We start from the raw sequence: 14,143 nt of genomic DNA on the forward strand, positions 1-14,143 counted from the left end.
TTCCTCCTTGGAACGCTCGTTCAAAATCCATCATCATAAAATTTCTCCAAACATGGTTCACACTTCAGAATTTTACACTTTAATTTCATTTTCATCTTTAGTTTCAAGGGGGTAAAATAACGAACGTTCAATCCTCTGAAGAACGAGGACGAACGCTAAAGACTGGATTTACGACAACTCGTTCCAAGATTTGAAGAAATCGACACTAGGTATTTAACGAACGTTGTGGTTATTCAATCAGTTGAGGGGAACTGACTCTACAGTTATGAAATCAATATTCATAAAAAACTAAGTATACAGGCTCTAGGCCGAATCCAAATGTATAAGAATACAAAAGACAAGTATTTAACTTTACTGAGAATAATCATTCAAAAGAAATCGACTGCCAGTGAATGACCGAACGTCAACTAATAATTTGGACGAACGCTATTTACGTCCGTGCAGGAATCAAGGATAAGGACGAGCGTTCAGTATAAAACCGAACACTACTTAGGACGAACGCTAGGTAGATGACCGAGCACTAATTTGAACGAACGCTCGGTATAAGACCGATAGCTCATTTGGACGAACGCTTAGTATAAGACTAAGCGCTACCTATAACGAACGCTGGATATAAAACCGAGCGTTACTATTATAACTTCAATTAATTACGATCGTTGGGTACCACTAGGCTGTGCCGAACGCTCAAACCTAGCCTTTCACAAGAGGACGCTCGTTCTCAAGCAGAGTTCCTTCCAAATGAAAGAATTCCATTCTAAGTTATTTTCAGGGAAACCGAACGGTATAAGACCGTTCGATGACGAGCGTGCAATATCAAGGTAAGAAATATCATATTTTCCAGATTTTTCATCTACATTAACTCCACATTTTTCATACGATTCATATCTTATAATTTTATCTCCATCATAAATCACATACTTTATAGAATTCATATTATCATCTCATACTCTACATAACTTATCCATTTTTCCAATTCATACATTTCATCATCAACATACAGTTCAAACAATATCACCCATATTCACTCAAAAACAGTGTTCGTTCATGTATCATTACAAAACATATTACTCATATATCCAGTTCACATCATCACATCATGCTTTCACTTTACATACAAGTATCAATTAAATTACTAAGCTTCCCTTACCTGGTTCAGTAGTGAAAAATCAAATTGTAAGGGTTCAGTTCGTCCTCTTACAGCGTTCTTCCCTCAGATTCACTCAACAACTTTCACTTAATCTAAAACACACAAAAAATCAGAAACAACTTAGACCTATAACCCATGCATGCACCCAGAACTTGGTTCGCATGAACTAAATGGACGAACGATCAGAGACGAGAACTTACCAGCTCAGATCCCAGTTCTGTTCGGTTCAGAACGACGCTCACGTCTCAGGGAACGTTTCCACGGTCTCTGAAAGTTGATCGGAGAATAAGACGATGAGTTACAGTAAAGAGAAGATGAAAGGGTTCTAGAGAGAAGGAGGAGAAAAAAAAGCAAGGTTTGATTTAGAGGAAGAAGAAAGGTGTATGCGGGAATGAGGAGAAGGTTTTTTCAGAAAATCAGCTTTCTTCCCAATTCAAACGAACACACTCTCCCCTACCGACACCTGGCTTCCAATACTGACTTCAGAACCTTCCACCATGACACTTGGCAAGGAGACAGAGAGAATGAAAGTGCGTTTTTAATGCACTGCAGAGGGGTTTTCGGGATTCATTAAGGGATGTGACCGGTAATTATGGGTGTGTACTTTCCGAGGTCTCACAAGATTCAAATGGATGTTTAAAGTAGAATACGTGTTTTTTCTAGTCAAGGTTTTTAAGAAATTATGAGCAAATATTTAAAGCGATTTATTTTTTGTGTTGATCATTTTCTATTTATAAATATTATGTGGTTAATTTTCTAATGACTTTTCATGTCAGTAAAATTAACATGATTAATAAAGGATTCACTTCGTATACAAGTTAATTGAGAGTCATGGTTTAGGTCACCTACTTTATTAGGAAGCGAATTTGTTTCATCAAGAATTTGTTTCAAAAGACTTTTCCCTTTATGAGAGGTCTTCAACGTTGGAACTCCAATTGGTTGCTTGTTCTTAGGAAGACTCGAGACATTAGATGCAATTTAACGCTTATTGTAACGCTTAAATCATTATAAGGAGATATTTGTATATATAGTACGGGAAGATTTTTGCAGCGATAGTATTAACTATAATATAATTTCGTATACATAAAGCAACATAAAACATACAGATATATGATCTAATTGTACCTAGTAATAAAAACTCTACTTCAGATTATAAATTTAACATATAATAACAAAAATAGGATCACATGATCTAAAATTATGAAATTCAATATCATTTTATCAACCATATTACATTTGACTTGATATGGACGTGGGTTCGAGTAGATACTATTTCGATTATTCAAGCTCTCCTTGTAACATTTTTGGACAAGTTTTTGGCCGACCTTGATCACTCCAAATTTTCTGCTGTAATATGGGAGTTGTTTGACTTTGAGGTTTCATGAATCTTAAATTCTTCATTAATGGTCTTCCTACAAAATGTTCTAAGAGGAAGAGATGTTGGCTACAACATACTGTTGAGGAGGAGGTTTTCTTTGGGTTACACAAACACCAATAACATCTGAGCTAAATATATAAGGGATTGACACCACTCTTTATCCAAAACCTTAAGACAATGGGTTAATGAGTCTTTCGTCTTTATATATTACTCTACTTTCTTATTTCTATCCAACGTGAGACTTAGACTCATACTTGGATATCCAACACATACTTTATCAACCACATTTGTTGTGTCGGTTGCCGAGAACGGTGTCTACAACTCTACATAACGACACACTTCTATTTATTTGTTTGAAAACCTATTAGAATTTCTTCAAAATCTACAAGTGTGTCCCAAAGCATAGCTTCGACAAAACTTCCTCAGTCGACTAGCGCACAATGCATATTGTGATTCATCGTCACTATGGAGATGATGACGTGAGGTCGTGTTCGTGAAGTACCACCCCTTCCAAGTTGGCATCCAAGATTTTTATAGTTGGAGTAGGGTTCTAAGAAACTTTCATAAACAAGGTCATGACCAACTTCATATATTACTTTTATCAAAAATAACTATGCAACCTCCTCTGCGAAGGATTGTGACGTTGTTTAGTCTATATATAAGTTCTCTAATATGCTATAAACATGGCTTCTAATTAAGTTCATAATTATAATTACAAAAGTTCAAGCTAATATAAGAGAAATATATATATATATATATATATATATATATATATATATATATATATATATATATATATATATATATATATATATTCTTCTACAAAATCCAGTAAATATGCTTGAACTTTAAAACGTTATAAAAAAATATATTAGACTCCAATTGTGTCGTGTGTGTATTTGTTGCATGAAAGTTGCATGAAAATTTCTGGTAATGTGTCAAAGATATACATACTTAGTTGAAAACACATAAAATTTGCTCATGATTATTTTGATATAAGTGATACAAGCATTCCAAACACAAGAACAATTAAGAATAATGAAAGAAAATGATGTAGTTGAATGTACTTTACTTCATATTAACAAAAGAACTTTCCAAATCAAAAATGATAAATGAGCAAATATAACTAAAACATTAACAAATATATTTTTTCTGTCTTGTCCTAATTGCAAAGAAAATAATCATTGCACGATTTTTTATGTTGATTCTAAGTATAATCGGGATAAAAAAAATTTCTAATTTATTATCAAATTGTTACTGTACCACTTTTTATATCGATTCTATGTATAACCGATACAAAAAGTTTTTTTAATTTATTGTCTATCACACTACTTTTTATATTGGTTGCATGTTTAACCGATATAAAAAGTCTCATCTATTTACATTTATACTATTGATAAGTCGTCATAAAAAATAATTTTATATTAAGATAAAAAAAAATAGAAGAATCACGTTATAACATCTATCAAAAACTCAATTTTACTATTATAAAATCCACCGTACACAAAGAAAATAAAATTATAAAAGAAGAAATATAATGAAGACTATAAAATTGAATTATTCCATGAAATAAATAGAAAAGAAATGAAAAAGAGAAAATGAGACATTCAAAAGAAAATAAAATTTTAAATTCAAATTAAAGAGAAAATATTTGCTTACCATATTTTATTTAAATTAGTTTTTACGATACCTTTTAGATTTTTTTATAATATCTTTTGTATAAAAATAAAAAATTATTTATTTATTATTTAAATTTAGAAAATTATGATTAAAACATTATCAATATTTAACCTTCTTTCACATTTTATTTTTTATACAAAATAAAATAACCAACTCTTTCAAAAAAGATATATCTTTTATATTTATAAACTAAAAACTCTACAATCCGAAGGGTGAACTCAAATAGTACAGTAGTTTGTTTATCCTTAAATAGAAAGATAACTCTAATTGATTTGAAATAGTCTTCTAAAATAGATAACTGTAATCTTCTTTGTTTATCTCATGACGAATATTTATATTATTTAAATCAAATATTTCATTCCACATTAGAATCATCTATACTAAATGTGGTTTAGAAATGGTTCTATTACATTTTAACTTTGTGCATATTTTAAAATTATCGTTTGATTATTGAAATTACACTTGAACTTTTTTTTATGACATAGATGAATATAATTATCTCCATAGCACATGATATGAAGATTCAAACGAATCTAGAATCTATCTTCCTCGGGACTTGTTTGTTGGCGGCATACTCCATGGACGGCCTCTCCAAAATTTTGCATTTTCATGCAATTTCAAGAATTAAGTTGTCATGATACCATATTATGTATAAAATGAGAAAAGAAAGGAGAAAAAGTATAGTTATGGGTAATTGAATGAATGAATCTCTAACAACAAATTATTGATTTGGGAGGAAATAAAATAATAATAGTATTATTGATATGTTATGAAGATAAGGGATATTTTAATATCGAAAGTGAATGAGTTCCAAAGATAGTGATCCATACCATATTGCAACTGTCACACTCCAACACTCATCATCCCTCTTCCAACTTGTTCTGCCCATTACGCACTTTCTTTTCAAACTACTTCTCTGCCTATCACAACTCAAACCAACAATCTTCATCTTCCTATTCTATGCCTATTTTACTCTTTATATCTTATATGATAGAGACATATATATATATTTTGCATCCTATAATCGGACGATCATAGTAAAAAAGGAACGGTCGACTTGGAATGTTTAAACTCAAAACTCAAATAAACAAATACAAAGATTATCTGGTTAAACATGAGTAGAGGTTAAAAACAACAAGGTACTTAAGAAACTTTAAACTGTTGAGAATGTTCGGTCGGTCTTTACATTTATTTTATTTGAATTTGAAAGTTTAGACATACAAGATCGTTATTCTTTTTTTATGCTATAATTGTTTGATATTGTGTGTATATATATATTATTTAATAATAATTTCATAATAATCTAGATAATAAGTTTTACAAATAAATTTTAACGTGAATTTTAAGTTTAATTTAATTTATAAAATATCTTGACTTTATTTAACATCTTCAATGTTCCCCCACCAAACAGTATAACATGTAAAAAGGATTTCATTTCTTTTTATTAAGCTGAGGAGAATGAAACAGAGGTAGGGATTGATTCCCTTCATTGCTAAGGCTACATATATTTAATCACACATTATGTCTTCTTTATTAATATCACATTCACTAACAAATTCTCTTATTACTTTATATAAAGTAAATGTTAAATAATTTTGAAGATATGAATATTTTTTTTTTCAAATTAATAAGCAAAGGAGAATTTAAAAGTTTTCCTTAAATGAGCTTTTTAAGGTGTGATATTTTATTATTTGATTGAATAGTTATTATTTATAACTGATTTGGTAAAGTAAAAGTAGTGAAGCTGAAAGAGGCAGCGAAAAGGTTTGAGGTTGATTAACTAGAAAGTAAACGGAATCCTTCTTTTGGAAGAAAACTGGAATTTCTATTTTCAACAACACAAAAAAAAAACATAGCCATTGCCACCATCTTCCACACTCTAAACAATGTAAAAATATAAATTATTTACTCACATAAGAAGAAAGAATTTTGCTTCGTTTTATGTACCGTTTCAACAATACTACTTTTCTAGCACTAATATTCAAACTTTATATATTAACACATATAAGTGTTTATTTAAATAATCTTACATTTAATGGTATCGCACTGCGACATCTTCCCGTAAGCCTTTTTAATGAAATTTCTGAAAAATTAGAATGTTATTTTAATATAATCCCACCTATATATATATATATATATATATATATATATATATATATATATATATATATATATAATAAATAGAGTTACAAATAGAGTTATTTATATAATATATAAATAGAGTTACACTTTTTAAAGAAATTTGTTTATATACTAATTAAGCAAATTTTTTTCCATTTATAAATGTCTCACTTTTTAAATTTAAACAACTAGTTTATATTAAAATTGTAACATCCCAAAATATAGTAATTACCATAATTTAGAATTAATTACAATTAACAGTAAATAAGCAGTCTTTACAATTAACCAAGTTCAAAAGCCAAACGGCTTAAGGTTGCAGAGTTTCAATATACAACTCAAAACAACGAGCGCTAAATAACGAACGGTTTTAGATACAAATAACGTACGCTCAAAATAGGGTTCAGGGATAATTAGGACGAACGGCTTTACTAAATATTTAGCCGAACGTCCTACTAAGCTAACAATTCATAATTCTAATCTATCGAGCGCTCTAAGGCTCGGCCTTCACTTCTACTCCAACTAGATTCGCCTCTTCCAAATTTTCTTCTTCCAGTATTTCTTCAAGGGACGTACCACCATCTGCTCACATCCACAACGGATGATCATTGCAAGACAGGACGAACGTACATGGACAATTGACAACACAATGAAAACGAAAGGGTAAGCTTATAATATTTAATTCATACATCCAACATATACATTCAACATTTTAAATGCACACGCACAACATACAATTAAACATAATCCAACATAGTAATTTATAAGTATATAATAGACGACTGTCCGGACTGTATGAACCATGTAGCTACAGGCGTCCTTGCACCCGAGTGATGTAGTAACTGGGATACCCTCAACAGCTGCCACTCGAGGTTAATCCTTCGCCCCTGCTAAGTGAGGGATACGAAAGACCTCCTGCCATTCCCACACATGACTACTCCCTTCTACGTGAAGATGAGCATCACGGAATATCAGGATGGACCAAGCCAGCATTAGCTAACCATAGTCATACTTTACCAATTCAATCTTTCAATATATATATATATGAGACGTTCCTCCCTGGAACGCTCGTCCAAAATCCAACATCATAAATTCAGTTCTCATAGTGTTCACACTTTAATTTACCATATTCCATCATCTTTTACATCATTAGATTCAGGAGTCAAAAATGACGAACGTTTAGTCCAATGAAGGGTGAGGACGAACGTCCAAATGAAGTTACTGGATAATCAGTAAAAATATATAACGAACGAACTTTCTGTTTGACCAATTAAATGAACTGACTCAACTTTGAAGTGTACTGGTACTTAGAAAAATATTTGGGATAAAAACTCGCACCAGATTTAATGCACAATGGAGGATCAAGAACACTTAGAATTATTTTTGAAGAGACTTGCATATGAAACCACTGCCAGGAATTTAACGAACGTAAAGAAAATTGAATATTTAATACTTTGGACGAACGCTGTTTTATCAAATGATTATTCAATTAGAACGAACGCTTTGTCTGAGACATTGCGCAATTTAGAACGAACACTCGTTATAAGACCGAGCGCTATTTTAGGACGAACGCTCGACATAAGGCCGAACGCATTTAAGGACGAACGCTCGACATAAGGCCGAACGCTATCAAAGACGAACGCTCGACTTAAGGCCGAACGCTATCGAAAACGAACGCTCGACTTAAGGTCGAACGCTATCAAAGACGAACGCTCGACTTAAGGCCGAACGCTATCGAAAACGAACGCTCGACTTAAGGTCGAACGCTATCAAAGACGAACGCTCGACAGAAGGCCGAACGCTATAAGGGCGAACGCTTCGGTTAAAGACCGAGCGTTACGTATTTATAAAGTTTCAAATATTTATAAACAGCTGAGCTGAACGAACGCTCAGACATCCAAATGGGGACGCTCGTTCTCGAGCAGAATTCTTTCCAAATGAAAGAATTCCATTCTAAGTTATTTTAAGGGAAACCGAACGGTCTAAGTCCGTACGATGACGAGCGTCATTTATCAAAGGGGATGATTTAAGTTTCAGATTTCTCAAACTTAACAAATTTCCAGATTTCAACATTTTAACATATACTTTATACTTCAAAGGATTCTCAAGTCTATGAACTTTATAACTTTCACTTCCAGATTAATTCACATTCAACAATCAACATATTAATAACTCATACATTACAATATTCATCCATCATTCATACGTATCAAACCAACATACAGTTCAACAACCCAGAAATCATATCCGATATCAGAGAACGTTCATAACAGCTCAAACTTCATACATACAACTCAGATCATACAACATGCAGTATAAATTAAACATATAAGCTTCCCTTACCTGGATAGCAGTGTTCGTTCTAAAAGTATCACTTGGACTTGCCCAACTTATGGTTTTCTACCCTCCAAGATCTTTCTTATTCTCTTCAACTAAGTCTAACCAAAGAAACGTAAACGATATCAACTTAAGCCCTTGCATGTAACTGAATCTGGGTTCGAAGGAATTCCAGAAACGAGCTTATGAGTTGGAAATCTTACCGTCAACAGAATCTGAAGTTGTTCGGACCAAAATGAAGTTCACGGCGTAAGGAACGTTCCTACGGTTCTGAATGTTAAACGGAGAAGAGATGAATGAGTAACAGTAGAGAGAAGTTTTAAGGTTTCTAGAGAGAGGTTGGAGAAGATGAAGGATCTGAGTTCTGAGGAAGAGGATGAGTGGTGCAGGTAAGAGAGAGAATTCTAGGAAATCCAGTTTTGTGAAATTCACGTTCGTTTGAGCGAACGTACCCCAAGCTGACACGTGCCCACTAAATTCTGAACTGGAAGCTTCTTCTGCAACACGTGGCGTGTGTGCATGTGAAGCCATGTGCGTTTTCAGATAATGATGGGCGTGGTTTCAGTGTATGTCAGAGAGTTTATCAGATTTGGAAATGGGTTTTAAAATGAGATAAGCATGGATTGAGGGGTGCATTAATGGTGATGTGACAGGTAATTTACAGAGTAATTTTCAGGGTCTCACAAAAATAACATTTTCGTCTATATAAACATCTTTTATTTAAGATGTTACATCTATAGTATTTTTGCTTGTGGTGTATATTTTCTTTTTCTTATCTTTGCTCTTTAACTAACAGCTTTTAAAATTAAAATAATTATTTTATCAATTTTATCTTTTATATAATATTTTTTTAATTTGCTTATTTTTTAAAATTTAATTATTTTTAAATTAAAATAACTACATATAATAAAAATAATTTAAAAAATAAATAAAAATTATTTACAATGGAATTTTAAAAGTTATTTATAGTTATACTAATAATAAAAATTATTTTTATCATAAAAAAATAAATACGTGTACACGTAGAATATGTGTTTCTACTAATATTTCATAAAAGAAAAACATAGAACTTTTCTTACTTAAAAAAAACATTAAATTAAAAAGCATATAAATTATTTAAAGAACCTAAAAGCTATCAACACTTACTTTAGTATACAGTTAATTTAGTCACAGTTATACATATTCCCTTAAATCAATAACTTGCGTGTTTTATGTACTATTTTAAAAAGAATTCTAAATTTTTATACTAATTACTAAACTAACGAAACTCAAAATATACTATCATTTTACCAATATCTTTTCTTATTTTATTTTATAAATAATTATAGTGTAATTTACTCTAAAACAAAAAAATGAAAAAATATTTGCTTCTTATATAGACTCATCCCTAAGCTAAACTAACTAATTCCACGCCTATTAAGAATAATAGCCAGGTAGATCTAATGACATTGATTTCATGTATTTTATAAATTATTATTGGTAGTAATAATTGAACATGGTTCCTGGAATCAAACATAAATATTTTTTGAAAACAGTAATAATATTAAAAAAATAAAAAATTGGAATTTAATTGTATTTATGTACAGTAAATATAATTGTTTTTCTTATAAATGACTGTAGGATATTATCATATTATCGCATTATTCCATGCGTTATGTTTGATAATATTTTTTTAGAGAAATGCATGATGGTTTTGATGAAGTAATATAATTATGTGAATTTCCTGAAAATAACTACATTATATATTATTATAACGAATTTACGAAGACAACAATAATGAAGGGAATAGAGATTGAATTCTATAATCTTAGATTTCAATTATTCATTCTGAGAAGCCACGTGGTGTGGCAGTTCCCTAACTCGATTGCTTATAATACTATTATTCAAATATTAAACTATTTTCTTCTTCTATATAAACTCACCACTCCCTCTTCTTCTTCATCAACAGCCATTCAACCTTCTTTTTCTCCACTTCCTCACACCAACCATGCCTTCAATGGCCATAATACCCACCTTGCTCTTCCTTTTCTTCACTTTCTCACATGTTAAGGCCATGTCCCTCGTCAATTACTCCGAAAACGAGGTCATGGAGATGTACGAGGAGTGGTTGGTGAAGCACCGAAAGGTGTACAATGGGTTGGGAGAGAAGGACAAGAGGTTTCAAGTGTTCAAAGAGAACTTGGAATTCATCCAAGACCACAACGCTCAGAACAACACATACACTCTTGGATTGAACAAGTTTGCTGATATCACCAACCAGGAATACCGTGCCATGTATTTGGGCACCAGAACTGATGCCAAACGCAGGGTCATGAAAACCCAGAGGACCGCTCACCGGTATGCTTACAACTCCGGTGACCGCTTGCCGGGGCACGTCGATTGGAGGTTGAAAGGTGCAGTTGCTCCCATCAAAGATCAGGGAAGTTGTGGTAAGTTTCTTTTTTTTTTCCTATCTTTTCGCCTTTTCGTTTGGTAAAGATAACGTTTGTTAAGAACTGTTTTGAGTTCAGCTGTAACAGCTAAGGTTACTTAACAGTTAAGTATTCGTTTAAACTTGTCCATGAGAATTATAAGAATATTTTTCGGAATAATAAAATAACAATAATAATAATATACTTGAATTTTTTATATTTTTCACATTATTAATAACTAACTTGACTCTGTGGCTTTGTTTTTTAAATTTGGCTACATTATGAAAAATCTAAACTGAAAATATAGAAAATTACAAGTGGGGTATCTTTTTTTTTTTGTAAAAGATAATACTGTTAAACTAATGTTAAATTAAAATATTTTAATTTAATCTGGCAATAGATTTTTGTGTTTCTATTTTCGTTAACGGTTTTACGAGTGTTGATATTTTCTTATGAAAGAAAAAAACGTTTATGTACGTGTTTGACGTCGTACTTATTGAACTCTGACGTTTAAAGCTATTTCCTTCAGAATAATGTTATGTTACGTAATGCAAGTTTCAGGCCATTGCGTTAGTACAGGGCTGTTAGATTCTATTTATTAATAATTTTATATTTCTTATTTATTTCGTTATTCTATAAGCTAAATATGAAATTTATTTTCAACAGTCCCTTAAAAAGAGATTTATAAGTGAACTCGCAAAAAAAATATAATATTGCTCCAGTTCAAATATTTTCTATATACACAGATTTATCAGATAAAACCTTAATCATTAAAATAATTTAATTGATTTACTAAAACTAATAAAACCTTATACTTAAAAATCATAGACGGACATTATCATGTTAAATTTGAAGAGAGTATGTCCTATTAAAATTGGGTTTACTAATATATGTTGTTGTGTGTACATGAATGACGCAGGAAGTTGTTGGGCTTTCTCAACAGTGGCTAGTGTGGAAGCTATAAATAGCATAGTGACAGGGAAGTTTGTGTCGCTATCAGAACAAGAGCTTGTGGACTGTGACAGAGACTATAATGAAGGATGCAATGGTGGTCTCATGGACTACGCATTCCAGTTCATCATTAAAAATGGTGGCATGGACACAGAAGAAGATTATCCATACAAGGGCCATGATGGAACTTGTGATCTAACTAAGGTCACTGTACCATTCTTTCTAAGCCTCATATATTCAACTCAATAATTGATTTCTTTCTAATGATCTTTATCGATTTATACTGCTACAGAAAAAGGCCAAGGTAGTGCAAATTGATGATTACGAAGATGTTCCATCATATAACGAGAAGGCCTTAAAGAAAGCTGTTGCTCATCAACCCATAAGCGTTGCTATTGAAGCCTCTGGCAGGGCTTTGCAACTTTATCAGTCTGTAAGTATACTCTTTAAAATGTTACACAGTGATCACTACGTTGATTTTCATTTGAGACTATGTTCTTAAATTGGTATAACCTTGAGACAGGGAACTATTTCACAGCATGTAATAATGTATGGCTGCCAAATGTATAAGCTTAAAAAGTTTTTGTAATTTTTTTGCAGGGTGTGTTTACTGGTAAATGTGGAACAAATTTAGATCATGGTGTGGTGGTTGTTGGATATGGGAGTGAAAATGGTGTTGATTACTGGCTGGTGAGGAATTCATGGGGCAGTGGATGGGGTGAGGATGGCTATTTCAAGATGGAGCGCAACGTTAGAAGCAGCTCCACAGGGAAGTGTGGAATTGCAATGGAGGCTTCCTACCCTGTTAAGTATGGTCTAAACTCTGCAGTTCCTAGTTCAGCTTACCAAAGCAATGAAGTGTCCATCAGCAGTGCTTGAAATAACTTGATCATTATTTTGGAATTGAATCCTTGGAAGAGGAACAAGTTCTAAAGTTGCAACAAAAGTGATGTTTCTGTTATTTATATGCTGCTATTGGAAATGTCTGTTGGGTTATTCTTGTACATAGATTTCTTCAGGTTAAAACTGAACTTGATTATCAATTTGTACTAGTCTTCACTTGTTATTCCATTTGAATGTTTACTCTGAGATCCTTAATGATATTAATGTTCTAGTTAATTTTTTATATGGATATTCACTGTTTACCATGACCCTTTTACATCTGTTCTTCAATATTAACCAACCAGTCCAATGTTAGAAATTCTCTAGATCCAGCACTTTATGGTTCATGCTTGATGCTACTATGAGCCTTTGGGAAGTGGGAAAATATCACGGCGCGACCCCCTAATTACTTATCATTGTGCAATGTAAAATTTCAAATTGAAACCGAAGAAAAACGTAATCCTTTTCACGAACACTAGTTTGAAAACCCCAACTTGTAGGTAGTAAATATATATTATATTATAAGAGATTTAGAGGTTGTAAAAAGTAATAAATAAATAAAATGTAATATTAGACAATGCAGAAAAATATAAAAGGTAAAATGATTTAAAAATACAAAAGTTAGAAGATGAAAAAAAAATAAAGAATAGAAAATCTAAAAATAGACATGTTAGGTAGTCTATGCAAAGAAATGTAAATGGAAACTTTCTAAAAATAGAAAGGTTAGATGATACATAAAAGTATAAAAAATAGACAAAAAATAGGATATGAAAAAATTTAGACCAGAGATTGAAGAGTCTTGAGAAATTGAAGAGAGAGACTCAAGTAATGTATATTTATAGACTTTTCTAATATATATAATTAAATTCATCTAATTAGTAATTAGTATATTATGTAACTCATCTAATATATATTTGTAAATTGATCAAATTAGTGTATCATAGACTCATTTAATGTGTTAATAAATTTGTTTAATCAATATATACACACACTCATTTAATGTATATTTATTAGACTTTTCCAATCCATATATAGAATTGACTTATTTAATATATATTAATAAACTCATCTAATATATATAATTAGACTTGTTTACTCGGTATATAAACATCCTTATCTATTTAATCGATCTATTGACAAAGTCTTGTAATGTGCATTCCTAATGTCAAAGATGGTTAAGGACTTGCATGCTCATGTCAAGGCCAACAGAGAGGAAGTGGTGAAAATGAACTTATATCC

At 31.5% G+C, this 14,143-nt stretch overlaps 1 protein-coding gene across 1 annotated transcript; it reads left to right on the forward strand.

The window, feature by feature from the left end:
• The first annotated feature begins 10,590 nt into the window (after positions 1 to 10,590).
• On the forward strand, positions 10,591 to 13,154 carry LOC148206768 (cysteine proteinase mucunain-like). Its single transcript, XM_088104692.1, has 4 exons — positions 10,591 to 11,089; positions 11,991 to 12,226; positions 12,315 to 12,455; positions 12,623 to 13,154. The coding sequence occupies exons 1-4, from the start codon at positions 10,648 to 10,650 to the stop codon at positions 12,899 to 12,901; spliced, it is 1,098 nt and encodes a 365-aa protein (XP_087960818.1). The 5' UTR covers positions 10,591 to 10,647; the 3' UTR covers positions 12,902 to 13,154.
• The last annotated feature ends 989 nt before the right edge of the window (positions 13,155 to 14,143 follow it).

This window comes from Vigna umbellata, chromosome 1 (genome assembly GCF_029865625.1).
Source record: "Vigna umbellata cultivar VRB3 chromosome 1, Vumbellata_1.0, whole genome shotgun sequence".
Taxonomy (NCBI): domain Eukaryota; kingdom Viridiplantae; phylum Streptophyta; class Magnoliopsida; order Fabales; family Fabaceae; genus Vigna; species Vigna umbellata.